The sequence below is a fragment of the Malurus melanocephalus genome, unplaced genomic scaffold (assembly GCF_030028575.1).
Source record: "Malurus melanocephalus ecotype Western Australia unplaced genomic scaffold, MMel_1.1 scaffold_15, whole genome shotgun sequence".
Lineage (NCBI taxonomy): Eukaryota > Metazoa > Chordata > Aves > Passeriformes > Maluridae > Malurus > Malurus melanocephalus.
In genome coordinates, this window is record NW_026623247.1 from 4,379,723 (window position 1) to 4,407,194 (window position 27,472).

The 27,472-nt window shown below is 33.7% G+C and overlaps 1 protein-coding gene across 1 annotated transcript in view; it reads right to left on the reverse strand.

Annotated features, from left to right (window-relative positions):
• Positions 1-4,118: 4,118 nt before the first annotated feature.
• SLC27A6 (solute carrier family 27 member 6) overlaps positions 4,119-27,472 on the reverse strand; it is a 35,855-nt gene continuing 12,501 nt past the window's right edge. The window contains exons 5-10 of the mRNA XM_057385154.1: positions 18,218-18,412; positions 11,557-11,647; positions 9,551-9,749; positions 8,884-8,981; positions 6,837-6,967; positions 4,119-5,194 (exon numbers count right to left, since the gene is read on the reverse strand). Coding sequence (XP_057241137.1) covers positions 5,018-5,194; positions 6,837-6,967; positions 8,884-8,981; positions 9,551-9,749; positions 11,557-11,647; positions 18,218-18,412 — 891 coding nt within the window. The 3' untranslated portion in view covers positions 4,119-5,017. The remainder of the gene's footprint in view (positions 5,195-6,836; positions 6,968-8,883; positions 8,982-9,550; positions 9,750-11,556; positions 11,648-18,217; positions 18,413-27,472) is intronic.

The following is a 27,472-nucleotide window of genomic DNA, read 5'->3' on the forward strand; positions in this document are numbered from 1 at the left end:
AAAAAAACCCCAACCAAACAAAAAACCAACAAAAAAAGGACAAATAAAAGGAGTGCTATTGATCAAGTGTATTATGATTAAAGTGTAGCCCACCCACAGGAGAAAATTATTAGCATATAATAGAGGACAGATATATTTAGMAAAGTACTGTAAGCTGCCTAGTAGCTAGGAAAAAAAAAGTTTGTTTTGGAAAAAAGAAGTTCGGAAATCCTTGGGTAGCTAGGTAAGTGTTTAGTGATCTCATAGCTKGATTTTAAAAGTACTGTGATTTTATTCTGTGTTTGGAGAAAAAAATTAAGTAATGTTCCAGATTTTCAAAGGTAGCTACCTGGTAAAACCTGCATGTTAAATTTCTGTGCTTTCAATGACACCAAGTACTTGACAAGTCCAATATTGTTTTAAACTCTGAGTAGCATTTCACAAATCTAGTATAAAACTACACTCAGACTACTGAAGTCAGTGCACATTATTGGATTCAGGAGAATTCTAATTGGACATGACTAGTTGCAGCATCAGCAACTTCCTCACCTACTATTACCAATTAAAAAAAAAATATAGGAATCCAAGTATGTTTTGTTATTAGCAAAGAGAAAAGAAAAAACAAGACAGGCAGAATAAATAGAAAAAAATAATGGAAATTATGGTAATCACTCTAACAGGATTTTTCTTGAATTCCAAATAAACTTTAGATGTTAGTTTCTCTGTCATCCACCATCTTATAGAAGCACCTGTTACTCTATGTTTTGGCTGCATATAGTTAGCAATGATGCACAAAAGCCCTGCAAAAACAGAGAAGCAAATAATTCTATCCAGCAAATGATTATATGTTTAAATCAGTTGTGGGGTTTTGAATCAACTCTACATTTTTAGGTAGTATTTTAAAACCAAATGCATAATGCGTAGCATAAGCACTGTAAGAGACTGACAATTCTGTTTCTCTCTCCTCAACAGTTTGCACTGAATGAACAGGACTGTTTTCATATTAGAATTCCAATAAAGGCATTGATTCCTTTCTTGCAAAATATATGTCAAATAATTGAATCCCCTTTGTATTTGCTGTGTTAACTTGCTGCAGTGTGAGTTTTATTTTGGAAGGGTTTAGTTGGTTGGTTGGTTGGTTGGTTGGTTGGTTGGTTGGTTGGTTGGTTGGTTGGTTGGTTGGTTGGTTGGTTAATTTGCTTGTTTTTAAGTGAACTGAGATATGTAGTTGATTTCTAAACCCAGAACCACCTCAAAAAGCATCTTCTCAGACTTGGACAGTCCTATACTGGTAACACTGTCAATACATACTCGTATGAAACATTATTTTTGTCAGCATAGCAGTGTCAATTATTTGAAGAAAAGGAGACACAATAACAAGTGGTTTTCTGCCAGTCTAAGTGCCCTTTTTATTTATAAATGTGTGTGAGTGGTCCAGCTGRCATAAATAAAACCTCCCATGTCTCATGCAGGATGTATGCAAACTTCATGGTGGCAGAATGGCTCCAAATGTAAAGCAGTCAAGGTATCTCCTTCTGCAAAAGAAATTCCTGACTATTTGATTAGAGCTGTGCTTATTGCAGTCTTTGGGGAAACTCAATGAAGTCTATTTAAGTAGAAGATTCTCAAATTTATGGACTTGTTAGTGACATAGGAATTCCATTTCACTCTGCTAATGACCCAGTTTATTTTAAATTATCATGGCATAAATCATATAATCTATTTGTCTAATTAAGAGGATAATGTGTAAGGTATTAAGTCCTGAGTATCAGGATGCAATCAGATTATCTGATTTTACTTTTACAGACAAATTAACTGTCACATTATGCTGTCAGTTAGTGACAGCACTGCTAATAATACACATCACATTAAAATGATTCCTAAAATTGCTGCTACTCATGTGCAACTTTGGCTGTCTGCTGAATCTTTGCATCTTATTTTTGTGATAGTAAGTATTAAACAAAACCACATTATTTGCTTGAAATTTGTCTTGACTTAATAAGTTCCATACACACTGGTATGTGTCATTTCTGCTGTGATAATGCACATCAAATTACTAGTTGCATTGTTAGCTGGAGATATGCTACTGAAAATGAATTCTTTTTTCTTTTAAGAAGAGTAACTTTTATGGCTTTTCTCCCATAGTCATCCAGTATTTTTAGATTTAAAAAGTGCAGGAAAGACTGCTTCTCCTCCCTTTACCTCTTTCTTTTCCTCAGAAAAGAAGAAAAAGTGAAAAATCAACAGTAGAAGATGTTTTCTGCAGGAAATTTGTACATCAGTTGAAATAACGTTCTTTACTGTTTATAGGTAAGAGAATTCTCTTTAAAAGCTCTATTAATTTGTCTTGGGTGAGCAGAATAAAATTCAGGCCATGATCTCTTATATTTTTTTACTGTTTTCTGGGGATCCTGGGAAAGATTTATGAAAAGTAACCCAGACTATAACTGAACTAACTGCACCAGATTCACTAGGACAAGGGAGTGGATATGTGTTTAACTTTTCACAATTTTACCTTTTCTAAACAATAACTCCAACCTCTTTTCTTTTTTTAATAAACATTTCCTTCATCGCTGATCTTCTTTAAATGCAGAGGGAAACTTTTAAATACACATGCTAAATCTAAAAAATAATTACCTTCATTAATTTTAATCTCTCACTTTTATTTTTAATATATGAGGTTAGCAGTGCAGCTTTCCATCCACACCCCAGCCACCACTCTCTGCTTCTTTACTCCTTGCTAGATGAATTTAAGTTTCCCTGACAAACACTTGGGCATCATTTTGCAGCAACACTCCAGCCCTCAGAGTCAGCCAGTCCAAATGTTCGTCTTGGTGAGGATAGAAAATGAACAGGTCAGTCCTAATATTATCTAATTCTCAAAGGAAGACCCTTTGTGGTGTTTGACATGACCACCATCATTACTCATCCTAACTGCAATGCTGGTTCAGGAAGTTTGGTATCCATGAGGAATATAACATTTTGCTGCAACATGTTTCAGCAATCAGCTGGCACCCAACCTACTGGCTAAAAGAAAAAAAAAAAAAACTACTGGAGTAAGGGTAATATATTCAGTCTTCCCCTGAGGAAATACAGAGCCTATGGTTCTGTACATTTTTGCTTTATTGTTTTCTTGATGTCATAGGCATCCTATTTCTTGGGATAGTCTAYGGAACAGAACTATTTTATTCACCTTTAAAACAGGCAGATTGCCTTGGTTACACTAAGTAAAACAGTGAAGTAGTGGGAAATAAACACTTATAGGCTCCCAGGGTAGCTCCATTATAACAGAGTCCCACTGCTCCAGGAAATGTACCCAGGAGCTTGGAAACACCAATTGGCTGGTCCTGTAGAGGACAGACTATGAAAGGTAGCACAGATACCTTGTTCTTCCTCTAACCCAGCCACTCTTCACAGAAACAATCTACTTCATCTGGGATACTGAACAGAATAAGTGACCAATTGGTGACACTCATGAACAAGTTTTTGTTTCTATCTATTTTTCGTAATGGAAAAACTTTCCTAAAGTTTTCTTCTTTTTTCATGTATTTTTTCCCTCTCATTTCTGTGGAATTTGAGTGGTAGAACCTTTTCACTAGTCATATATAATATCAAATAGAGCAAAATAAATTTTAGAAGTGAACCAACTGATTTCACTAAATTCTTCAGTATTCTACTACAATATTAAACATGATACTGTTAATCCACTGTTAATACATGTGGATTTCAGGGTTTATTTATAATGGTAGTCCCATAAAGAATACTGCGTTCAAACATGTAAGTAAGCTATGATTCTCATATATTTTTCATTGCATCCTTGGCTTGGCTTTCATTTCATTTTAATGAAAATCAGTGAAAGTGATAATCAAAKATTCAAGAATTGATATAGTTTCTAGTGTATTGTTAGATGAAAAAAAAGCAGGAAGATACAACAAAGCATAGTTATTTTTTAATATGTTACATCCTACTCTTATGAGAACCTAGTTTCATATCACTGTCATGATGGAAGAGAGACATGATGCCCAGCATCAGAGAGAATCCACTGGAAGAGGGCACTGTGCAATAAAGTATCAAAAGTGACTGGAAAACTGACTTTTTGCTATCAGACTTAAATCAAACTGAGACAGTATGGTATTTGGTTAAAATAATCTTATACTTTATTTTATAACTTAGAAAATGCAATTATTAGAACATAAAATTTAGTGTTTTAAAAATTTGCTGTATTCTGTACTCATAAAATAATGATCTCTAGCAATCAATAAGAGTGTGGAAGCTATTTGTTAGTCAATATACATGACATAAAGTGCTGCAATAATTCTATGTAAATTATTTTCCCCATTAAGTGTGCAGAYCTTCTTTGCCTGTTGTTGATCTGCTGTGAAACATTTCACAAAGTTTCACTTTGTCTTCAGAATTTGACACTCTAAACAGCCAGCTTAACAAACGAAAGAACACAGATTAAGAAAAAGAAAATCTAAACAGTGATGTTACAATTTGGGTTTGTTTGGAGGACTTTCTTCTGCTTCAGTTTCTTTTATGTTTCATCAGAAAAGACCTCTGCAGAAAAGTTGTTTTTCCTTTCAACCACTCTCAAGTCTTTACTTCTTACTATACATACTCAGAAGTATGTAAAGTACAGAAAAATACATTTTTTCTGTTTAGACACAGCATGTGAAACAGTATCTTTACATGCTGATGCTTTTTTTCACCAGGTATCATACTATGTATCATTTATGTTTATTTACTACTAAGGAAAAGTATCAGATTCAGCATTTATATTCCGAAGTAAACAGAAAATAAATTTCAGTTATGTTTCACAGGTTATTTGCTTAGAAATTTGTCTCGAGGTAAAAAGCRAAAAAAAATAAAGCTCAAGTGAGTAAAGATGTCAGACATAATCTGAATGTAAAAAAAGATTATTCAAACACAAAACCATTTTTTTCTGGATAACTATGTATAAATACTGGTCATGAATTTGATTGTTTTCTCATACAATAGCTTGTATAGACTGTCCCTTAATAACCTATTATTTGGTCAATCAAAGCTTCATTTTTCCAGATAAGATCGTCTCATATAATTCTTTGGTTAAGAAGACATATGCTTTCTTAGAATGATCTAAAAAATAAAGAGGATCGGTAATTGTAGATGGATTAAAACCTTCATCCACAAGTTGAAATTTTTGCTGTTTGAATGTTCCTGTCATTTCCATTTTTTCCTGTAGTAGAGARAAAGATGTATTATTCAAAAAGAAGGTACTGTTCTTTAGCTCACATTCACATTTGTTTCTCAAAATCTTACTTAAGTTTATTCTCATTGTGCTGAAAAACTGGAGCTYGTGTGCTGCTACAGACCAACACCAGTGGCTTACAAAAGATAGAGCCCATTTCTTTCTACATCCCTGTGCAGCGTCTCATGTGGCGTAGCCCCAGCATGCCCAAGACAATCGATCTYCTTCCCTATGCACTTTATAAAAGGAAACTACACATCATAAAGCATCTGTGAGCATCAACTGTTATTACCAAGAACTCCATAATGATAAAACACAGAAAATTCACTATGTCTATTATTATTGTCACTTTAAAAAGGGGGTTACAAGAATCACATACTAAATCAGCCATACCCACATCCAGCCAGTTTCAAAGGAGGACAGATCTTGACCATTTTATTCTCAGACTGCTTCAGTGCTATGGTATCCCTTGGAAAAGTGGTGAGAAGTATCTCTAGTGAGCCTATCTTCACTATTCTAACTACCTTTACTCTGCCCAACTAAATCTAGACTAGGTTCCCATTTCATAAACTAACTACTGCAATGTTCTCCAGTCTAATCTTGCTTGCTCACATCAGAATGCTTCTGCAAAATATACCATCCTGGACTTACGAGGCAGATTGATGGATACATACACACAAATTTCACTTTCAAGGTCTTTCACAGACCACAGGTCTTTCTTTTTGTTTCTCCTCTTTATTCTAAACCAGTATGCAATCTCTGAGTAGCCTAGGCAACCAACTTCCATAACTTATGTCCTCTTTTTAAACAATGACTATTTTTTTCATCTATTCCACAAACTTAGAGGACTCCTTCAAAAACATCTTCGAAAAAAGTTTTCTTTAATGTCTTTACCTTGATGTTTGCAAAACACTTATCAGAAATGAAATRCTGATCAGACTCCATTTATCTTGATTATCAATATTGTATACTTTTGATACTCTCACATTTTTCCCTAGCCCTGTGTAGTCCACTGTATTTTATTTACCTTTGTAACTCTTTGGGTGAGGGACTGTTTTTTCCTCCAAATTGGACAGTTACGAGAGCAAAGCAGTGCACAAATAAGGATGATTTTGATAAATACTGTAGTGACATCAATAACTTACATTTTTAATTCATCTTTTCAGTTTACCTAGGAACTTTTCAAATGCTTTGACATTCGTCATCACTACACAGCAAAGAACATAGATTTTATTGTGCAGGAATCAGTGTCTCCTGCTTTAGCTTTATTTCTCTCTCATTTTCATGAATAAAATGGATTTTACATTGTTTTCTCCAGACGCAATTGTTCACATTTTAAAAGCTGAATCCTTTTCTTTCACCACACTCATGCTTTAATCTCCCCAAATCCTTTTCTATGATCTCTGGCCTTGTTCATTTGTACCGTTTCTCTCATTTAAACTTAATCTGCAAATTTATTAACTTTTTGTGTAATCCCTTTTCCAGGATTCCATTAACGATTAGAGCAAATAGGACCAGGTCTAAAACTAATCTAGTGATATATRAAGAAGCAATTTTTGTTATTCACTTAGCCATCTCTGTGTTTAAATAAGGTAGATGTTTGTATGCACAGTGCACTAATGCAGCTTACCTGGACTCTTAAGAAAAGGGGACAAGCATAATTTGGTAGATAGGTCACTACTTGCTTATACATTTGCTCCAAGTCTAATGATGCATTGTTCTTTAAAATAAGAGAAGCCATTCCTGCTTTTCCTTCATGACCTGTGCAAAAGGAAGTGAGATGGGAATTGTAACATGAATAAAGTTGACATTGTAATGATAAACCTTACAAAAAAGTACTGTAATGCATTAACAAACCAACACTCATATATCATATTCTGAGTTTCAGTAAAGCTGCAAGATCTCATTCATATTTTATATGGTATTACAAGTACTTGGAGATCACTCAAGTGACCAATTAAGCAATAATGCTGTAAATGAGTGTGGTGGGTAAGAGTAAATGGAGTCCCATGCTCGATATAATCAATAAATGTGGACAAACATCAACAACATTCCTCTCTCAAAACCAAGAGATGGTTGATGAGAGTGATGAGCCTCTTTCCTGGATTAGCCAATTATGTCTTCATTTCAGTTTTAGTCTCCTTCTTTTGCCAGTATCTTTTCTCAAAACTGTGGATCAGAATTAACTGAGAGACAGATTAAAAGTTCTTACTGTTTTGCCTGGAAAAAGAGAGCACTGTGGGTCTTTGAGAAAGAACAAAATGGGTAAAATGKGAAAGCAATGACTTTCAGCTATCAAAAGTAACTGCACACTTTAACCGTCAGCTAGTAGTAACAGCAGAGATGTTCTACCAGCCTTTGGTTTGATGTTTTGCTAATGCTACAAAATCAGTAAGGAACTTGATATGCTTATCTTTACATGCAATTATTAAGACAGTTACATAAACTGAGTAGGTAAAGGTAATTGTTGTATAGGAAATGAATTTCAGTCTTCTTTTTATGGCTTTAAGTATGGCTTGAATGGCTTTAAAATATAGGTAAGGGTTCACTTTTTCACATTTTCAATTCCTTTATCATTTTGTGCTGGGTTTATCCTTGCCAACAACCAAACATCCAGCCAGCTTCATTGTCAATCCTTTTTTCCACAGGATGGAAAGGGAAGAGAAGGAAAGACTCAAAGTAATGGCAGTTTCATAGGGAAAGCAAAATACATGTACAAGCAAAGCAAACCCAAGACATCATTCAATATTTCCCATCRAATAGTACATGTCCAGCTCCTTTCTGCAGGGCAGGGCCTCACTCAGAGTACGCAGTGTTTTTTTGGGAAGACAAACACCACCACCACAAATATCTTGTCCACTTCCTTTCCTCACGCCTTAATAACTAAGATGGCATCACATGATCTGGAATATCCCTTTGAACAGTTTTGGATGTCTCTTCCATCTACATCTGCTCCGAAGTTATTGCTGTCCCCAGCACTCTCATGCACAAAGAAAGCTTTCATTCTGTGCAAGCTCTGGTCAGTGTTAGCCAAGCACTGTTATCAACACTGTTTTAGCCAACAATTAAAGCAGAGCATCGAACAGTCTCCTATACAGAAAATTTTTTTATTTTTATCCCATAGCATATATCTTTTAAGAAGATTTAGCATGAATGAGAATCAAGCCCATATGATCTCATGAAAAATAACAAWAACTATTAAAAGAAATAAATGTATTTTCTTCCTTAGAAATTTATTTTTCTCTTTGTATTTTTTTCACTTTCTCCTTGGTTTTGTAAAGTAACTGTTTATAGTTATTTTATGAGGCTAAATGGAAAGTGAAATAAGACAGAAAAATGTCTTCATTACCTCGTTGACATTCTATTTTGACATGTGTCTGGATTTTCCACAGATGAGAATTTAATAACTCTCTATAATTTAGGTTATGTAGCTATCATAAATTAATGCACAATAAATTTTCAAAAATACTCCTCATTGCAYGTAGATCAAAAATGCATGATTTACTGGCTCATTCACAATCAGGTGGTATTTTCATTATCTGCATCTACATTTTAGCTAGGTATAAAACAGATGACTCAATYAAACATGATTCATAAGTTTAAAACATGAAATAAAAAGCGTTGTGAGGGTTAACAACTAACCTGGGAGAAGAAAAACAAATAAGTCAAGATTTTACCTGGCACAGATACACCATAGATATTTGCTTCTTGTATGAAGTCTAACATGACAATGACATCAGAAACTTCTGTGGTGGCAACATTCTCCCCTTTCCATCTAAAATGTGTAAAATAATAATTTCATCCAATGACACTTTCTCTTAATAAAAAAAAAATTACTTTAGTAGGAACGCCATTCATTTCAGACTAACACCAACTCAAATTTGTTCACACTTGTCACACTGGAATTTGATCACCAGAAGATAATGTTGTAATCCAAACATTACTGGGTATTAGAACACTCTAAGGGATATTGATGATCAATACAATTGCTTCCATTTTTTTTTAAGAATGGATCTAAATGTATCAAATGTGACCAATTTTTACTATTCTGATACATATTTCTCCACACTGGTATCCRACTTCTCTGCTTACAGCAAACCCACCATGTTTATTGAGTGTTCAAAGAGCTGGAATTCTACAAACCATTCTGAAAATGAGTCAYTCAGCTCCACAGGATAATTAATCAAGGAACACTTATGACAAAATTAAGCCCCCATCACTTGTTTCAGAATCATTATAAACTACATCACAATAGCAATAAATTGAACAGTTCCAGTCAAAACCAAAAATAACCATATTATTCTAGTCTGTGTATCTTTAATGAAGACATATGAAAATATGTACCTGAAGGTATCTCCAATCCTGTCCCAAAAATACATAAAATTTTCACGGTCTTGAACCATTATATCTCCAGTATTAAAATAAAGATCTCCCTTCTTAAATACTTCACAGAGTAATTTCTTTTCTGTGTGTCTTTTATTGCCAGCGTAACCAAAGAAGGGGTTCTTCGCATTGACTTTGGAAATGAGAAGACCAGCCTCACCTATATAGAAAAGTTGAAAGAATATAAACCTAAAATATCACTGGACATTTCTGTATACCTGACATTAATATTACTTACAATATTGTCCATTCAAATTCACAGTCACYTGTATTTCTTCCTGATGACTCACCAGATTTCTCCCCGAATGGTCATCTATCAATTGTAAGCTCACTAGTAGTTTATTATCCTCTGAAAGTGCACAATTCAAGCTAATATTATGTCCCACTTCCCACATGTAACTGAATTTCCAATGATGAGTCTCAGCTTCATCAGCTTCCTACTGAAAAACTAGTGTTAATCAAAAGTGGGTGCTCGCCCATGCATTATTTCYCTATTTAGTCTCTTTTCAAAAGTTCTGACAACACTGAAATTTGCTCAGTTGGAACCTGGTGTTAGAACACTGAACTTGTGGGTTTAATCCCTGTGGGTGTCATTCACTTAAATAGTTCGACTTGATCTTTATGCATCCCTTCCAACTCAGAATATTCTGTGATTCTGTGACTTCTTAAGAATACTCATGGAACTGATATAGGATCATCATTTTACTTTCTGGAGTAAAATGTAAAAGTTTTAATACAACTTTTTTTCCTCCAAAAGTAGGGAGCRTAGGGGAAAGCATTATCCTGTTATGTGTGTAGTGTCAAGGTGTTAAGTTTGCTAAACATGGCACAATTGTATGAAATAACTGGTTTTGGGAGCATGTTCTGAACAATAAAGCTTAAGAGTTACATTACTTTGTATCAGAGACAAGAATTATAAGTAAGAAAATGTATCAAAATGCTTCCAAAAGTAGGCATAATTTTTAATTTAAGACTGCCTCCTTAAAAAAGAGCTGTGCTTTTTTTTCCCATAAATTGGTAGTGTTTAAAGTGGAAGTACTTAGTTCACTGGTAGTATCAATACAGCCCTCATGCTCTGAAAAATAAGACATGAGTAAGACAAAAACAATAGGCAGACATAATACTTTTTATTAGACTGAGTGGTGTAGTTGGAAAAAAATTAGACCAGATGTCTAATTAGAGCATGTGTTCCCTTCACAGGTCAGTCTGGCATCCCTAGAAATAGATTCCTATAACATTTCAGCTTTTGGGGACATATCTTCTTCAATGTGCCCACCTCTGTTTACCAGCTGTTARGAGAATCTCATAACTCCTTTGAAAAAATCTGCTCCAGCTCCCTATTAAAGCTGACTGCCTGACCTTTAATATGAGTTTTTCTTGCTTCAGYTTCARCTGTTACCTTCCCACTGGTCAATAYAGGCTCCAGTATCTGATAAATACTTTGAAAAATTGTGTAATCATGATTTTTGTAAGTATTTTGAAGACAGCTATAATCAAACAATTTTGGTTTTGTTTTGTTGTTTTGTTTTGTTTTTTTTTTAATTATTAAGCTGAATCACATCACTTAGTCAGAAACACTTAATCTCTCATCAAAAAGCATTTGCTCTAATCCACCAGTCCATCCTGTAGATCTCTTAGGCAACCATTTCCTTATGTTAACCTCCTTTAAAAAACACAGATGTCACYATGTATATATTTAAAGATAATATCATAGCATCACTTTTGAACATTTTGAACTCTTCTGTGCRTATATCCAAGGATCTCCTGAGTGCTTCTGATATCAGCAATGATATATTTAATGCTGTTTTATCTTACATCGAAAATTATATTGCTCTTTTTTCAGAGCAAAGAGTAGTAGTTGAATCAGTAAATTGCAGTAACACTATATCAAAGCTCCTTAAACAATTCTCTGATGTATTTGGATTAAAATCAATAGGCCATAATATCCTATTAAAATACATACTTACCTTTCTTAACTTTTTCACACCAACCATGCTTATTTCTAATTGGTTCATCTTTTTGGAAATCATACTTGATTAAATCAAATGGGAAAAATAGCTAAAAAAGGGAAGAAGTCATCAGTTATTCATCTRCATAGTGACACCTGGTGGCAGCAAATATAAGTAAGGAAACCTSTACTCCAGTCTTAACATCTGAAAGGAGAATGGAATTTAAAATAGAAAATACGCTGCATGTAAAATTGTGCCATTTCCTGGAAGTCAGWAATATGAAAACATTCTTGTAAATGAATACAAAGAACTGTCTTTCTGTTAATTTTCTTATAGATAAGTTATAGGATCTTCACATTAGCAGTGAAGAACTATGTGACTCAGCGTAATAGAAGCRTATCTAGTATTTAAGTGACATTTATTGGTGGTTGATATGAAGTGTTCTTGAGGTCTTCTGGCACTGAAAATAGCTGGCAAAGGAAGGGCCTCACAAAGGAAATTCTGCTTCCTGTTGGGCTTTACTCTTGCTTAACTAGCCTCACTTCTTCCCTTTTTCTCAGGCTGCTGGATGGCGGTGGGAAGTGAGCACCAGCAGAAGGGTACTACTCCCACGCCTCCAAGCAAACTGAAGGAGACGACAAGATACTCTTGTCAAAACTAGAAATTGCAATACTTTTTTTTTTCCTTCTGCCCTCAAATATACAACATTTGACTCTCATTTCGCTTCATTGTTCTGTGATATAAATCCAAACTGGACCTTAAAGAGACACTGAAAGATACCATATGCCTGATATTGTTTGAAACACTGTGTTTACAATTATGGTTCTAAAGAGATAATTTGCCCAGCTTGGGATTCCATTTTGCCTTCTCATAYAGAAATGGGTCAACAATCTTTAACAACTAGTGAAACCATGGATATGTAATTATCTTCTCAAAGAAATCTTGGYAGATGGGGGGAAATGATTTTATAAGACATGAATATACAGCTGCACTGTTTACAATAAAAAAGTGCAATACAAGTTAAGGAGGATTTTGTGTGAGTGACAGAAATAAAAAGTAAGATGTTAAAACAGAAACCTTTTCCATTTTCTCCCATYATTTTGGATGAAGAGTTGCGTAATACTTTATCCTAGTTTGAAATCCCATTGTAACTATATCAGGTTTTTTTTCCAAAGGAGTTTGAATAAAGAGCAACTTGAATCCCACAGTTTCAGTCTCATATGGAGAAAACTGTTTCACTGGGTCCTTGCAATGTTCAGCACTGTGTTTTCCTTCTGCCCTAAGTCTGAAACCAACAGCTATTTTTAACAGTTGATCAAAGGAGAAAGGTCATAGCCTGCAAAATCATGGTTCAGGAATAGGACACTTATTTAATGAAGGGTAATTATTTTAATTAACCTCAGACTAAACCACTTACTGAAGGCAAGAATTTGAGAGCCAAAAAGTTTGCCTTAATTTGAAAATAATTGTTTGTTCTTGAAGAACAAAATGGGAGAGGATTTTTGTCTGGTTTTTTTTGGGGGTTTTTTTGGGTTTTTTTTGGGTTTTTTTTTTTTTTTTTTTTTTTTTTTTTTTTTTTTTTTTTTTTTTGCTAATATCGTTTTCTCTTTTTTTACATTAATATTTATTACTTTAATCGTTTTTTTTTTTTTTTTTCTGTCTACATTTAAATGCTAATATCACTTTCTCTTTTTTTACATTAATATTTATTACTTTAATCGGTTTCATATAACCAAATCCAATTAATAATATAAATAATAAGAATTAAATGGTATAAAATGAAATGTTGTGTTCTTGTGTCTGATTAGAATAGTTTAAAATAGTGCATCATACAGAGTAGTATTTTGACAAAATAATAACTACTGAGCTCTGAAAGAATGACAAATTATTTTAAGTTGATATAAACACTCTGTAATTTAATGTCTGAGATAATGTAAAAAACTGTTGAGACTATTACTATATATAAATGTATGTCATGAACACCTTTTTTTGCCTGTAACTTCAGAATATTAATGAGGTGTATTCCAGTTAGGTTTTTGAAATAATAGTCAAGCAAATACATATTTGAAAGAAAATACCACATCTTGTATTAGATATGCATAATGAAACATACAGAGTCTGTGACAACAGCTGTGTCTGTGCAAGTCTTTTCCAAGCTAAATCATTCTATGTTTCTAAGCAGCTTGCTTTTCATATTAAATGCTAGAAAATGAAAGCTCCCCATCAAAGTATTTAGTCTGGGCACAGACTAACATTTGGTTCGCCTCATTATTTATATTTCAATGGGAAAAGGACCTGAGCTGTCAAAGCATTACCATATTATTTTCAGAGGACTGCATGAAACATTCATCATTTTAATCTGCATTTTACTCCCTGAAGCATGACATAAATGTAGCAAACAAAAAGCATCATTTAGCTAGCTGAAACTTAAAATGAGTTAATATGCAACATCGTTGTTTATTACTAGGCTGCCTAGATGTTATCTAGTAACAGCTTCCCCCGCCTTATTTTTTCAATTGATTTGAAGTATGTGAATTTAAATATTATTTTGAAAASAGTTTTGACATTCCTAAAGTTTCAACTTACAGTGAATGCATAGAGAACCTTTACCAGAAAACAGAGATCATGAGCTTTTTATTACTTGTTTTAGAGATGAGGTATTGTTGAATTCTCTGGGAGAATATCTGTTTATAAAATAAAGCCTTACATGTACTAGATTTAATTTCAAGAATCTTTAAAAACTTAAATGTAAGAAAAAAAAAATGGAGCATAGTATCATTGTATCTTACAAATGTTTTTTATAATGCCTTATTTATGCAGTAAAGACCAGATGCATGGCCTCCACACAGCTTTCTTAGCCAAAGTAAACACAATCAAGAAAAAAAAAAATCCCTTAAGCTTTGTTTGATGTCAACTGAATCACCACATATTATAGTACAATACCTTGCAATACCCTTGTAGTATCTTAGATTATTTTAACTCAAAATTCGTCAAAGGAGAAGAAACAACATTAATTTTCATTGCCCAATGAACTTAGCAGCTTCCATTGCTTGGATTTACACATYAGTATTCTTCCTGTGAATCCAGTTTTCCAGAATCTTAAAACTAACATTTTTACTTTTAAACTGAAAGATTTCTCTTCTAGCACAAATTCTGACTGCATGAATAAAGTGCAGAATACAAATTCTGCATGGCTTTGTGAAAGACATTTTATTTGTCAAAATTATTTTAAGATTTTTATAAATTTTAAATATTTCTCAACTCAAAGCTGATGTTCATCTATGCAGTTTTAAGTAAGAGATTTAGATTCCTGTGATAGATATTCCAACTATGCTTAAAACAATGAAAGATTACATTTACAAATAAAGTTTGGATTTTTCTTTACATAACGCTTTTCAGGTGAATGTGCCATGGGTTATTTTTAGTCTTTCTAATAAGCTTCCTTGGATCTCACTAATCCCAAACTCCCTTGTTGTCTGCCATCACTCAGAATGTATTTCAGTATAAGAAAGAGACATATATATATATTTGGTAGACATAGCTGACAGTCTTCCAGATTTTTTCCATATCAGATTTATATAAATGCATACATAATGCATGTGATATAAAACAGAATTGATTATTAACAATAGCTAGATGTATGTGTATATCAGATGAACAGATTAAACAGTAATTTATTATATTAYGGTGTTAACACAATTTTTTTTTTTGTAAAACATCTTAAATTTTACCAGCTGAGAAGTTGTTCAGAGGTGTCTACTTTTCTTATCATTGACTCTGTATAAACATCTTTATTGAAAGATTTATTCATATTCCACAGGGAGGCTTTCAAGCACATGAACCAATCTCTCTTACATAAAGAACACCATGTGAAAAGAAACAAGTGCAAACAAGAGCACTGCTTTTAGTTAATATCATAAATACAGTGAYTTCTCGTAAGTGCTGTAATATTATCTGTTTCTTCCTATTACCTTCTGCCTTCCAATATTTTTATGAAAATAAATGTTCCTGTGTTCCATGTTTAATGTTTATCACAAGCATTTGTCCCCAACCCTTAGCAGTTACTGGCAGAGAAGCTACTTTACTCATTATGAGAGCTCAGTTTGCCTCTTAATTTGTAAATCTGTATTTTACCCTTACAAACTGTGCCATTTTCATTACCTACAACAGGAATGCACTTCTATTTCTTTTCCTTTTTCCCTGCTAAAAATGTTATACTTTGAACCTTTCCGCTATTACTCCCTCTATGCTTTCAATATAGGGTTTTGTGCTGCCTTTACTTTGTTGCCAATTGTGCAATTATGATGCAGGAAGACAGCAAGTTTCTTCTTCAGTGTATCACATATATGAACATACAAGCTTCTTTTCCCCACTTTCTGAGTTCTCTTTCTTTCTATTCCCAGTTTAAGAAATGGGTGTTTGGAAAATCCCTAGAAAGTGTGCTAAAGGGTATCTCATGTTGTCATGTGCGTCAAGAGAATTTTTCAAAAGGTGTAGCATTTCATTGAAAAAACAACAAATGCTAGGAATTGGGTGGCTGGGCCTTCTCTGTGCCATTGCCTACTTTACAGCAGGAGACAGAATTTCTTTTCAACTTCAGATCATTCATACGTCAGCATACCAGAAATAATGCTGCTCTCCTTTACATGTAAATAGTCTAGAGGATGTCATTTCAACTGAAGTAAAACACAGCTATACCTCATAATGCACTGTTTAGTAATCTGCAACTCCACAGCAAATGCCTGAAATAAATAAAAATGAACTTATCTATGGCATTAAAATATCTATTTCATGTCAATGCAAAATCCTTATACTACTAGAATAAAAACACGGATAATTAAATAAATATACAGGCAATTTCAAGTTTAATCTTTATATGTTGTAGACTTTGCATGGTAATTTCAAAGGGTTAATGATATATGATAAAATTCTGTCACACTTCTGCCATACTGAAAACAAGTTTACTCAGGTTTGGAACACATGTAAAATCTGGTAAGATTATAAGGCATCTGGCTTAGAAAAGTCTGAAACAAAAATTAACTTCAGCTTTAAGGTTCCTGGCTCACCTACTACTCCCTAAATTCCAGATTTCTGATTTTCTGTAGGAGTTCTGGACACTTCTGCAGATACCTATCAGCCTTGGATGGCCACTGTGCCTGCTACAGTGTATCAGACACATAGGACAGAGAATCATTGGAGTCATCTGCTTAAATTCCTGAGCTCTCAGTGGTTTCTGAGAACACACTAACTCTTGTGGTGCTTTTCTGAGTGGTTCCACATTCCTCCCTCTGGTCTTAGTTCCTGTACCAGAAGTGAAGAATTCCTCTGTCCCCAACATGTAAAGCAGTCAGTGGTGATTGTAATGTGGTGATKGAGTATTGAAGTTGTGGACCCTGGAATATATGCTCCCTAGAAACCTGTTTACACTTCATTAGAAGATACCTCTGTTGTATTTCCAAACARTGAGTTTATATAATTCTCTAAAAAAAATTTTGTCAGGACATTTTGATATCAGTTCTCCTCAGGAGCACAAATGTTGTATAAGTCAACAGAACTTGTATGGATAAATAAGTATGTATCAGCCAATTAAAAATTCTAGGCAATGCATGAAGTACTATTCATTTCAAGAAAACTGRCATACACAGCAACATAATGATAAATTTGTAGTCTCCATGCAAAAAGGCTGACTAGACGTCTTTCATATTATTASGTAAATCTTGTGACATACATAACCCACAGAATTTCAAATAATTTAAAAGATTCCACTAATAGGATCAAAATGAAAAAGTCTRTCTGTCAATTTCAAGCAGAAATAAATTCTTCATTTATTTAGAAGGATGGCTGAAAAGTCATAACGTGTGATATAAGTAATATGTAATCCTCCTCCCCAATACATATGACTGCCATTTTCAAAGCTGATGAAATASAGAAGGGTTTTTTTTTCTAGTTTTAGAACCGAGAACACAACAAATACATATAGCAGATGGYAGATAAAGGACACAGGATTTTAAAATTAATAATCTTGTAAGGTGTTCTCTGTCACAATTACTCAACAGTGACTATATAGTACTSTGTTATCTTTGACATTTCTGAATAATGACACAGACTAGATGTTAATTATGTCTAATTGTACCTAGATATAAAATATCTATTAAATTTAAATCTGTCTATATACTACTGTATATACATAGTAGTAGAGTTAATTATTATATTATTATTCCCATTKATGCCAAATATTTACATAGTAATATGCAATATAAATATACTACATAAACATATCTCTAACTATAACTTGTAGAAGACTAAATTAGAATAGGACATCTGTATGCTTATTTTAGAGATGATGAGTTCTTAGGTATTAAAATAGATCCAACTTTTTATTTTGTCTTCTAATGTAGTAGAGATCTGAAACTATACTTGGCAACTGTCAGATTACTCAAAACTGTCAGAAGAGAGCCAAGACCTTTCTGACTCTGTGAATGCTAAGAAAAATCTCCATGTTACTGATGAAAGTATAACAGGGTTAGGTGCCAAGATTTTATGGAGGGTCAACTAACTTGTAATAACCRAATTAGAAAATGTAACTTGGACTTATGACGGTCATCCCATGTCCCAGAGTCAAAATAAGAAACACAATCTTTCAGCACTACCATTGACGAAGTAAAATGTGAATAGTCACCTTATAAAAGAAATTGGTGCGTCCAACAGATCCAATTTTTCCTGTGTGGTTCATGAAACAAATGTTTCCTTCAGTAGCACCATAGAACTCACAGATCTTAATAGCACCAAATCTGTCTACGAATTCCCTCCATACATCATTTCTTACTCCATTTCCAACTGCTAGTCGGACTTTGTGATTCTTTTCTCCTTCCTTCTGTTAAAAAAAAAAAAAGAAAAAAATTTAAATATAATATACGGATAATTGCATTTSGTTGTTTCATATATAATGGAGAAAAATTACCTACTTCAAAATACATCCAGTATAAAAACAAAAAGAAGGAAAAAAAAATCCAGAAATTAAAGAAAGCTGGCATAGTTGGTGGACAGCTGCAAAATAGTAAGCTGCAATCTAAAACCTATTATCTTGCTGAACAAACAAATTATTTCCTGAATAAAGACTACAATTATTTATATAAACACTTCCACATTTTAAAAGTTTTATTGTCTCAGTATGTTTCTCCCTAGAGGAACTARAAAACTGAGAAGAACAGAAAAAGGCAGGAATTATTTCTGTCATGGGATTAAAGTCAGAAGAGATGAATAGTTACTTTCTTCTGTCTTCAGGCTGATTATGAGGAAGCAATCAGATTTCACACACTTTTAAAATATGTTCCTTCCCACATATTGCATATGAGTCATCTGTATTTTTTTCAATATTAAGACTTGCAAGGTTTTGTTCAGCATTACTGGAATGCATTATTTCCTAGTGATCTTAAGTCTACTGTTGTCAGCTCCCATGTTTACCACAACAAACACAACAGTAYGTATCCAGTTCAGTAAGGTGTTCTAATTTCATTAATACATTAATTTCATTAATACATTCTAATTTCATTAAAACATTTATGTTTTAATACATTAAAACATTGAGATGGCATGAACCACCTTTAAAGTACAATCATATTTAAGTTGAAGCACCAGAAAGYAAAACATCTAAACTGTTTGGACTGTTTGGTACAGTTTGTTACCACATTCCTTCAGAACTGCACACCACTCTGCCACTGCAATGTGCTCTCTCTATACCTCTATCGACCCACACTCATATATGCAAACACCTCTCTATATGCAAATGCACACATCCGCACATATTCACATTTTTTGATATACATACATATATATGTGTGTAGGTATACATATATATACATATATATACATATATACACATATATATACATATATATACATATATACATATGTGTATTTATACAAGTATATATACACATGCACATACATACAATATAAAAAATAGACAGCCCCTGTTTTCTACTATTATGCTCCCACCCTCACCCCCCATGCCCACCACTATCCATTAATTATGGCTGTATAGTAAAAATCCATTTTAACACCTTTAATTTCAYACAGAATCACATCAAATTATTGTTGTGAAGAGATCTGGTCAGCTGATCGACTTAGGAATCTTTTAAAWAATTGGGATGTTAAAAACAGTAAAGCCTCTACTGAGTACATAGCCAGCAGCGTGCTTCAGGGGCTTATGTCTTGGACAAATTACGTTTTTCATAAGGATGTGAAATCTTCCTACTGTAACAAAAAATTGCAAACACAATGAAATTTTAAGCTCCTCTAAATCATAAAGACCAACTACATCAGTCTTTTTCTTCCTTCTTCAAAACTAGCAATGTTTCAGTGTTATTTTGAACTTAATCAGGAAAGCTTTTAACACTTTTTTTTTTCCTCCCCAGAAAATTGTCCACCATTTTTAGAATATTCGTGTCTCCTCAACTTAAAACTTTTCRAAGTGGGTTATTTGCTTTGCAATTTCAATGCTACACTGAAAATAACTGCAGTTCGGCTATGGACATGTTATCTCTTGCTGATGCCACTGAATTATTCAAATGTGCTCCTTTTCTAAAATACAAAAAAGAGCTCAAGAGATGATTTCCTTGAAAGTCTTTGTTCCACAATGAACAGAAGAGACAAACATGTGCATATATATATATATAGAGAGAGAGAGAGAGAGAAAGAGAGAGAGAGAGAGTAATTAGTCTTTCATCAGGCTAGGAACATTCACAACCACTRGAGACCAAGCTAATAAAAAGGTGACTTTGCTTCTACTATTTATACTTTAAGAAAAATAAAAGCCTTAATAGCTGTTTGCTGAAAAGACACAATGAATGAACTAGCAGACAGTGGCCTATATAGGTTATGGGTTTGGGTTTTTTTTTCTCGAAAGAACAAATACCACATCATTTATAAATGCAGCAATTTCAATTCCTCACATTACTTTGGCTAGTTTAAGTTAATACAGCACCAAGCTGTTGCTCTAGTAGAGAAGATGCAGAGTAGACCCAACAGGTCAGCATCTCCTTACAGTAGATTTACTGTCAGGCTGCATTGCTGCAACTTCTGTATTTGTGATTTAGTCAGTGCCAACATAGTTGTACCTGCCTGTCAATACAAGATTCCCTGAAGAGTAATTAACTCACATTAGTTTTACAAATGAGTACATTTATACAGCTATATTGTATCTATTTTTACCTTTTTTATAACTAATATGTGACATTAGTTCATGTAAGCTTTATGTGTAACTAACTTTCAACATAAAGTGAGCCACAATAAATAAAACGGAGTTAGCCATTCTAACATCTGTCATCTCTTTTTAATATCAAACATCGTCACATATACCATTGTCTGGATCACTGCCAAAGTCCAACACTTAGGACAGCCATGCTGGTATCCATGGGCACTGTGGCTGAATGGTTACGAAGGAAATAAAATGCTGCAAGTAAGAGAAGGGAATGAAAAGAGATGATCATTCTAACAAATTACAAAAACATGGTTGAGTGATGAAAGCTTACATTGTCCTAATGAAAAAATAAATATAATAAATATGGAGGAACTTGTGCTTTAAACTGACTAGACCAAACAGTCATGCTTTGAATTTCAGCCATATTCAGACAGCATTTCCTCAACTAGCTTCCCTTTGTTACAATAAATAGAATTACAGAAGTAGAAGGAATTCCAGGGAGTCAGTACATTTCTCCTCTAGCAGAAAAGCTCTGCTATCCCTGTGTTGTTCTTGACACCTGATCAAGCTGTGGCATGTCAGCCAGTTGCTTTGCAACAGTTGGTATGCAGCAACAATTGTATGGATGCATATTCTCAGCTCACTGTAAAAACAGTACCAAATGAACACTTTCTACGCTAGAAGCTGTATTTCTTCCCAATATCTCATTTACAAAGGCAAAGTGCTTAGCCCTGGTCAGCTACCAYGTATTAGTTCAAATAAGTTCAAATCACATGTCCTGTGATAATTCATTTATATTCGTGTTTCTAAATATCCACAGACAGCTAGGGCAAGAAATTTTAGAATAAATTAGTATCTTTCCAAAAATGTTTATTTATTTTAATGCTATGATTTTATTTTCTGAATTCAGAGTGATTCTGAAATAAAATGGAGGGTCAGTCTGCATCCACTTATTTCTAACAGTAAAGGTGAAGCACTTTTTCAATGCCTTTTTCATTTAAATCAATGCATTAATAAGTAAGAACTGTTCTTACCTTACACCTGGATTTTTTTTCCATTCATCCTGCCAAGATCTTTGAACTATGTACCAAACATCTGCACACATAATAAATCAGTTTGACGCACTATGTCTCCATCTTGCGTGCTTGTTTCTTTTGTATATTAATTAACTAACAAGTCAAGATCTGCCTTATTACATTAAATACCACATACCTGAGATTTTTCATCTGGCAGTCTTTTCTCCTCAAGTGTTCTTAATAAACCACTTGTACTATCTATGTGATTAAGCTGTTGGTAAATGCCKTTTAGAGTGTTACCAACGGTATACTAACTGGTGCAGGAAGGATTCACGATTGCAGCTACATGAAAAAAATATGCTTAGCAGCTACTTTAAAAAAATACAAGAAAACATTGCCCTACTTTCACTATTTCTGCATAAGGAAAAGCCAAATGGAGAGATGCAAAGGTAATTCAAGAAAAGAAGGTATGAAGCATTCTCTGTATCATGGCCTTGATGAAATTRAAAGCAATCTCAAGGACTGAGAATGCAAACATGAGTGAAATATAAAATATGATAGGAGAAATGACACAGGATTTGCACTCATTTACAGGGTATGTATGGAACACACACTCACCACTTCCTCTCTGACACATTWGCATTGAAAAAGGGGCATCAGGGAGCTTAGTCGACTGTAAGATGGGAGATATCCTACTGTTACAGGTGTGATACATTTTTCAAGATGTATTTCAAAGAACATCCACGTTCATTATTTAATAATGCCAAATTATAAACTGCAATCAGATTTTCTGAGCAAAAACACATAACCAAATTTAAAAATACAGAAGGAAACAGGAAGGGTGTGAASAGACACATCATAAGAAAGGATAGGAACAGTAAGAAAAGGACACATCTTTCTAGCTCAGAGACTGGTTGCTTGCTATTACTCTCACTCTCACCCCGTTTTTAATGCCAAATTATATAATATTGTATATATAATATATAATCTATTAGGATTATATTCTACAAGAAGCTTTCATCATTTACRTCTTCTAATAGGAAATGTTTTGTTTAGCCATACTTCCATTTCCTCAGAAGATATCTACCAACAAAAAAAGTCACTTTTGTTTGTGTTCCACCCCGTAATGTGAAGCAGATCGCTGTATTTTTGGTGATTGCCCCAGGAGTATACTAGTCAAAACAAATTACACAAAACTTTTCAAAGGTCAATTCAGAGAATTGAATCACACACAGATTATTTCTTGCAGTGCATATTGCACACAGTATTCTAGGAGCAATATGAAGTTTCCCTTTGTGAAAGCATGATTGTGGTTTCCAGGCTTTAATATAAGGACATTTTCTGAATGACTCGACTAGTTTAACCCAAAGGACAAATCTAGGAAAAACTGAAAGCTGGAAGGAGGGAAATTGGTCAAGTTTTATGACCTCTTAAAGACTGCGAAAAGTCTCAATCCACAATGCTAGAACCAGTAGTTGACATTGCAAGTGGCCTTCAGTGTGTCTTGGATATAAAAATCTAATGCTTCCTTAGGTATTACAGAAGACCTTTTCCATGAAGCACATCTGAAAATCTTTGCAATTACTAGCAGGAAGAAGCACAAAACAGACACAGGATCATCCATGGATGGAMTCCAAGAGAGGTATGCCAATACATTTGAGTATCAGAAGGCAGTAGARAAAAATACATGGGTTTATAATATGTTTTTAAAGACAGTTTTTTAAAATCATAATGTTGTAGCTATTGTAGGCAGCTGAAAGCACAAAGTTTGCTGTGACATACAGTCTGTTKTTTTTAAGATCAATTGGTACAATCCAGAGGGAAAAATACAAGCTTCCAAATCTCATGACCCTTCCTAAGCTTCCATTTCAGATGTACTGAATATGCTTTCAGTCTAAAAGTTCTGTTTTCTCTTGCAGTATGTCTTCTTATTCTGAACCACTATTGTTTCATCGCAGAAGAGTTTTAACTAAATAAATCCCTAAGCATCTTTTCTGAAGTCACTTTAGAGAGCTTAATCCCATCCAAAGAACCCTTGGCCAAAACTGTATCTGGTAGAGAGACTGTCTTGSCCCAGCTTAACAGAACAAAGTCTGAAAGCTGATATACATGGGTCTTATACACTTAGGTAACCCTAAGGAAATTAGAAATGTCACTGATGCCAAAGGATAACGCTGTCTCAATACCAAGTGGACAYAGAACAGAACACATATTAAATGGGAAATTCTGAGCAATGATATAATTATTTCTGAAACAGATTTTGAATACAAGTAGAGGTTTTAATAGAGAGTTTACCTRTTTCATGTATCATAAATCATACAAATAGTGTCATACTGTATCACAACTTACGATACAATGATTGAAAAACTGATTTCTACCCTTTGTTTGAAACATACTTKAGGATACAAGTCTTCTTTAGAGAAAAACAGGAAAGAGAAGCTGCATTACCATTCCTGTCTTTCCAAAATCTTCAGGATGYGATGAATTATTTAAATAGATCATTACATCAGATTTGAAATATATCTGCACTGCCTTCAGAAGATTTTGTTTACAGTTTAGATGTTAAAATTTAAATTAGTTACAAGCCTCTAAGGAAAATATATCTGCAGATTAGTAGCAAATTTCCAAGGCTCTTGCTAAGAGAGGATATAGGGAGCTCTGCTAAGCCATACTTTTGTAGTTTTGCAGATAACTGTTAATAGAGACTTTGAGCAATATCCGTCAGCAAGACCAAGTTATTAATTTTTTTAATATTCTTTTTCACTGGAGTAGCAGGATCCACTTTGTAGCTACTCATGGCTATTAGTCATCAATGCTAGCAATTGTATTTTCACTGAAATCAAAACACTGCAGAAAAAGTATTTGGAAGAGGGTAGGCATGAGGACTACTCACTTACAAGTCCAGCAAAATCTATGAACATGATATAATGCCATGTCTTTGTACTTGTACCTAAGGAAAAAAGACAACTTCCTCTTCTAACAGATGGGTTTTTTTTTCCCAGACAACAGATTACTGAACCAAACTGGATGCAGAATAACCCCAGAAAAATTCTACTGCATGAGTCTTCAAGAGCTGTTGCAGATGTGAGTGGGAGGCAGAACGATCAAACAAGAAAGAACCAAAATAAAAGCTCAGCCAAGAGTCTATATGCTACCACAGAGACTTGCCCAAAGTTCAATTCAAAATCTATGAAACAACAGGCCACAGTGTGGACTCCAACTGTAAGAAATACACTATTGAAAGTTTAGCGTTAAAGAAAGAAATTAAGAAAATCAGGTAATTACTATGGTTTTGTTCTCTGTTGATTAGAAGGGCTTTGTAKCACTCTAATCTCGAGAACACTGCCCACATAATATCTTCACAGAACTTTAAAGCTTGTCATATCTTTCTCATGCTCCTAGCACATACAGTACTTCTACATTAATGAAATTTAAATAGAGAATCCAACTTAGGAAATTACTTACTTGAAAACTAGAGTGAATCCCAGAATGTATTTTAAAGCCTTCCACTTATTTGTGTGAACATGTTTCTCTTCCAGTTTTAACATGACAGATACTTAATATTTTTTCTTCAAGTACCTAGCTGTCAAACTGATTTGTTTTATAATTTTTCTTAAGAAGGCGTAGCAAGCAAGCAAAAACACCCCTGTAGGCTTACAGAAGGAAGAGTTTAGACATGCCAGCTGCTAGAAAGTATGGACATAAATTAACAAACAGAATAGTTATAATGATGGTATAAATTACTTTACTTGCACAATTTAAAATTGCTTTGTCTTCATGATGGCTTGGTGAGGATTTAAAAATTGAGTGTTTCAGAAATTAAGTATATTAACCTATAATTCTTACTTTAAGATAAAAAGGGATGGGAAAAATAAAACTTGCTCTCCCTGTACAGTAAGAGAACAGAAAACAGGAACAATTAATATCTCAGACTACAAACATGACAAAAGCTGTGAAGTTTTGAAGAGAAGGGAAATTATTTTGCAGAAATAAAGTTAGCCTACAATGAAGAAAAATCACAATTTATAAAAACTACATCTCCCCTATATATTGATTTTTCTTATGATCTATAACTTAATTTTTTGTTATCCGGTAGTTGTTTATTTTGCTATAAAGTTAAAACGCTCTGAACAAATAAAAATTAAAAGCCAACAAATAAAACCCCAAAACATAACCAGAAAAAAATCAGTAGGGAAGGTATCACTGTTCTGGTTTCTCATCTTCTGGTGCTCATTGGACCCTCACGCTCCCTTTAATTCAAGAACTTCCACTTTCCTGAGGCATGCATGGATAGTGCAGTAGGATCTATGATCCACAACTATATTGCTTAAACATACTTTTGAAAATTTTCCTGAGGGAAAAGCAAGCCAATGACCTTTTCCATTCTTTGGTCAGCAACTCGAGATATTAATGCAAATTATTATTCTGGAAACAGACTGGTTTGCATTCTCTTAATTTAGAATACTGCTTGAAGAGGATGTTAATGATTTTCAGATTAAATAGTTCAGGTTACTGGCACCTTTTCTTAAGAGATGAGTTATTTTAATAAAATTCACTGAAAAATAAATAAACCACTGATTATTTTTATGCAGTAATAAAATCAAATTATGATAGTAGCAAAGAGAGGCTTTTCAAAGAGATTAGACTTGCATTGCATCCAACTTCTGTACATTTTCACAAATTACTTTCTGTTCTCCTAAATATTTTAAATTAAAAGAGGATATAATTCTTTTGCCTAATGTTATACAGACACTTCGAGGTTGTTATTTTTTTTATTTTTATTTAATATACAAAATAAAAGCTGTTTCTGATTATAGCTGTGCAAAGTCATTTATTAAAATTTTTAACCAGGTAAGATCATGTATGAGGTAACATTTAGGATTTATTATTGAAACACAACAGGACAACCTGCAGCTCCTAAATGGATAGACGTTGCCAGCATTACCAAGAAGAATTTCAGTTTATGGACGATKAATGTTTTTTTAAATATTCACTTTGACACATTTAGCACAAGCAGCTGAGGATACAAAGTCAGTTGGGTTTGCTATCCAACAGGTTATATTAATTCCATCTATACTATTCTATACATCTTGGGTTAATTCCAACAAATTTTAGGTATTCAGTGTAGCCTAAACACCTTGTGTTCTCCCTGTCATCAATCAGGGAACACAGAAGTTATGAGAAAACAGCCAGATCAGGAGTAAATTCAGTTGACCTGAGTCAGCTATACTTGATAATATCCAGGTTCACCATACTTCATACTCAACACCATGTCACCAAACCATCACACCACTAAGGTCACGCTAATAAAACTAAGTTTGTTGTCTTTAATAGTTATATTGTTGCCACAAAAACCAAATGTTTCACATTGAACTRAAAGCTAACCTAGACTAAGCCCCTTCCAAATTTTAAAACATTATTCAAATGGTCTCAGAATATGTACATTCCACAAAACAAAACAGTGCTAAAACATGGCAGGCAAAACATGACCTCTGACACAGTCAAGTGACGAGAAAACAAAGCCTGGAAAATTCAGAAAAGGCATTGAACAGWAATCCTGGTTCTTACCTTGTAAATTCTGTAAAATAATATTTTTTCATCAAATTATACTGAATCAATTTTTAGTCTCAAAATCGTTCCTTATAACACTTTTAGTACATGTTCRTGATTCAAATCATTATTTTTATTAACCGTCTACAAATCACCAAATATTTGC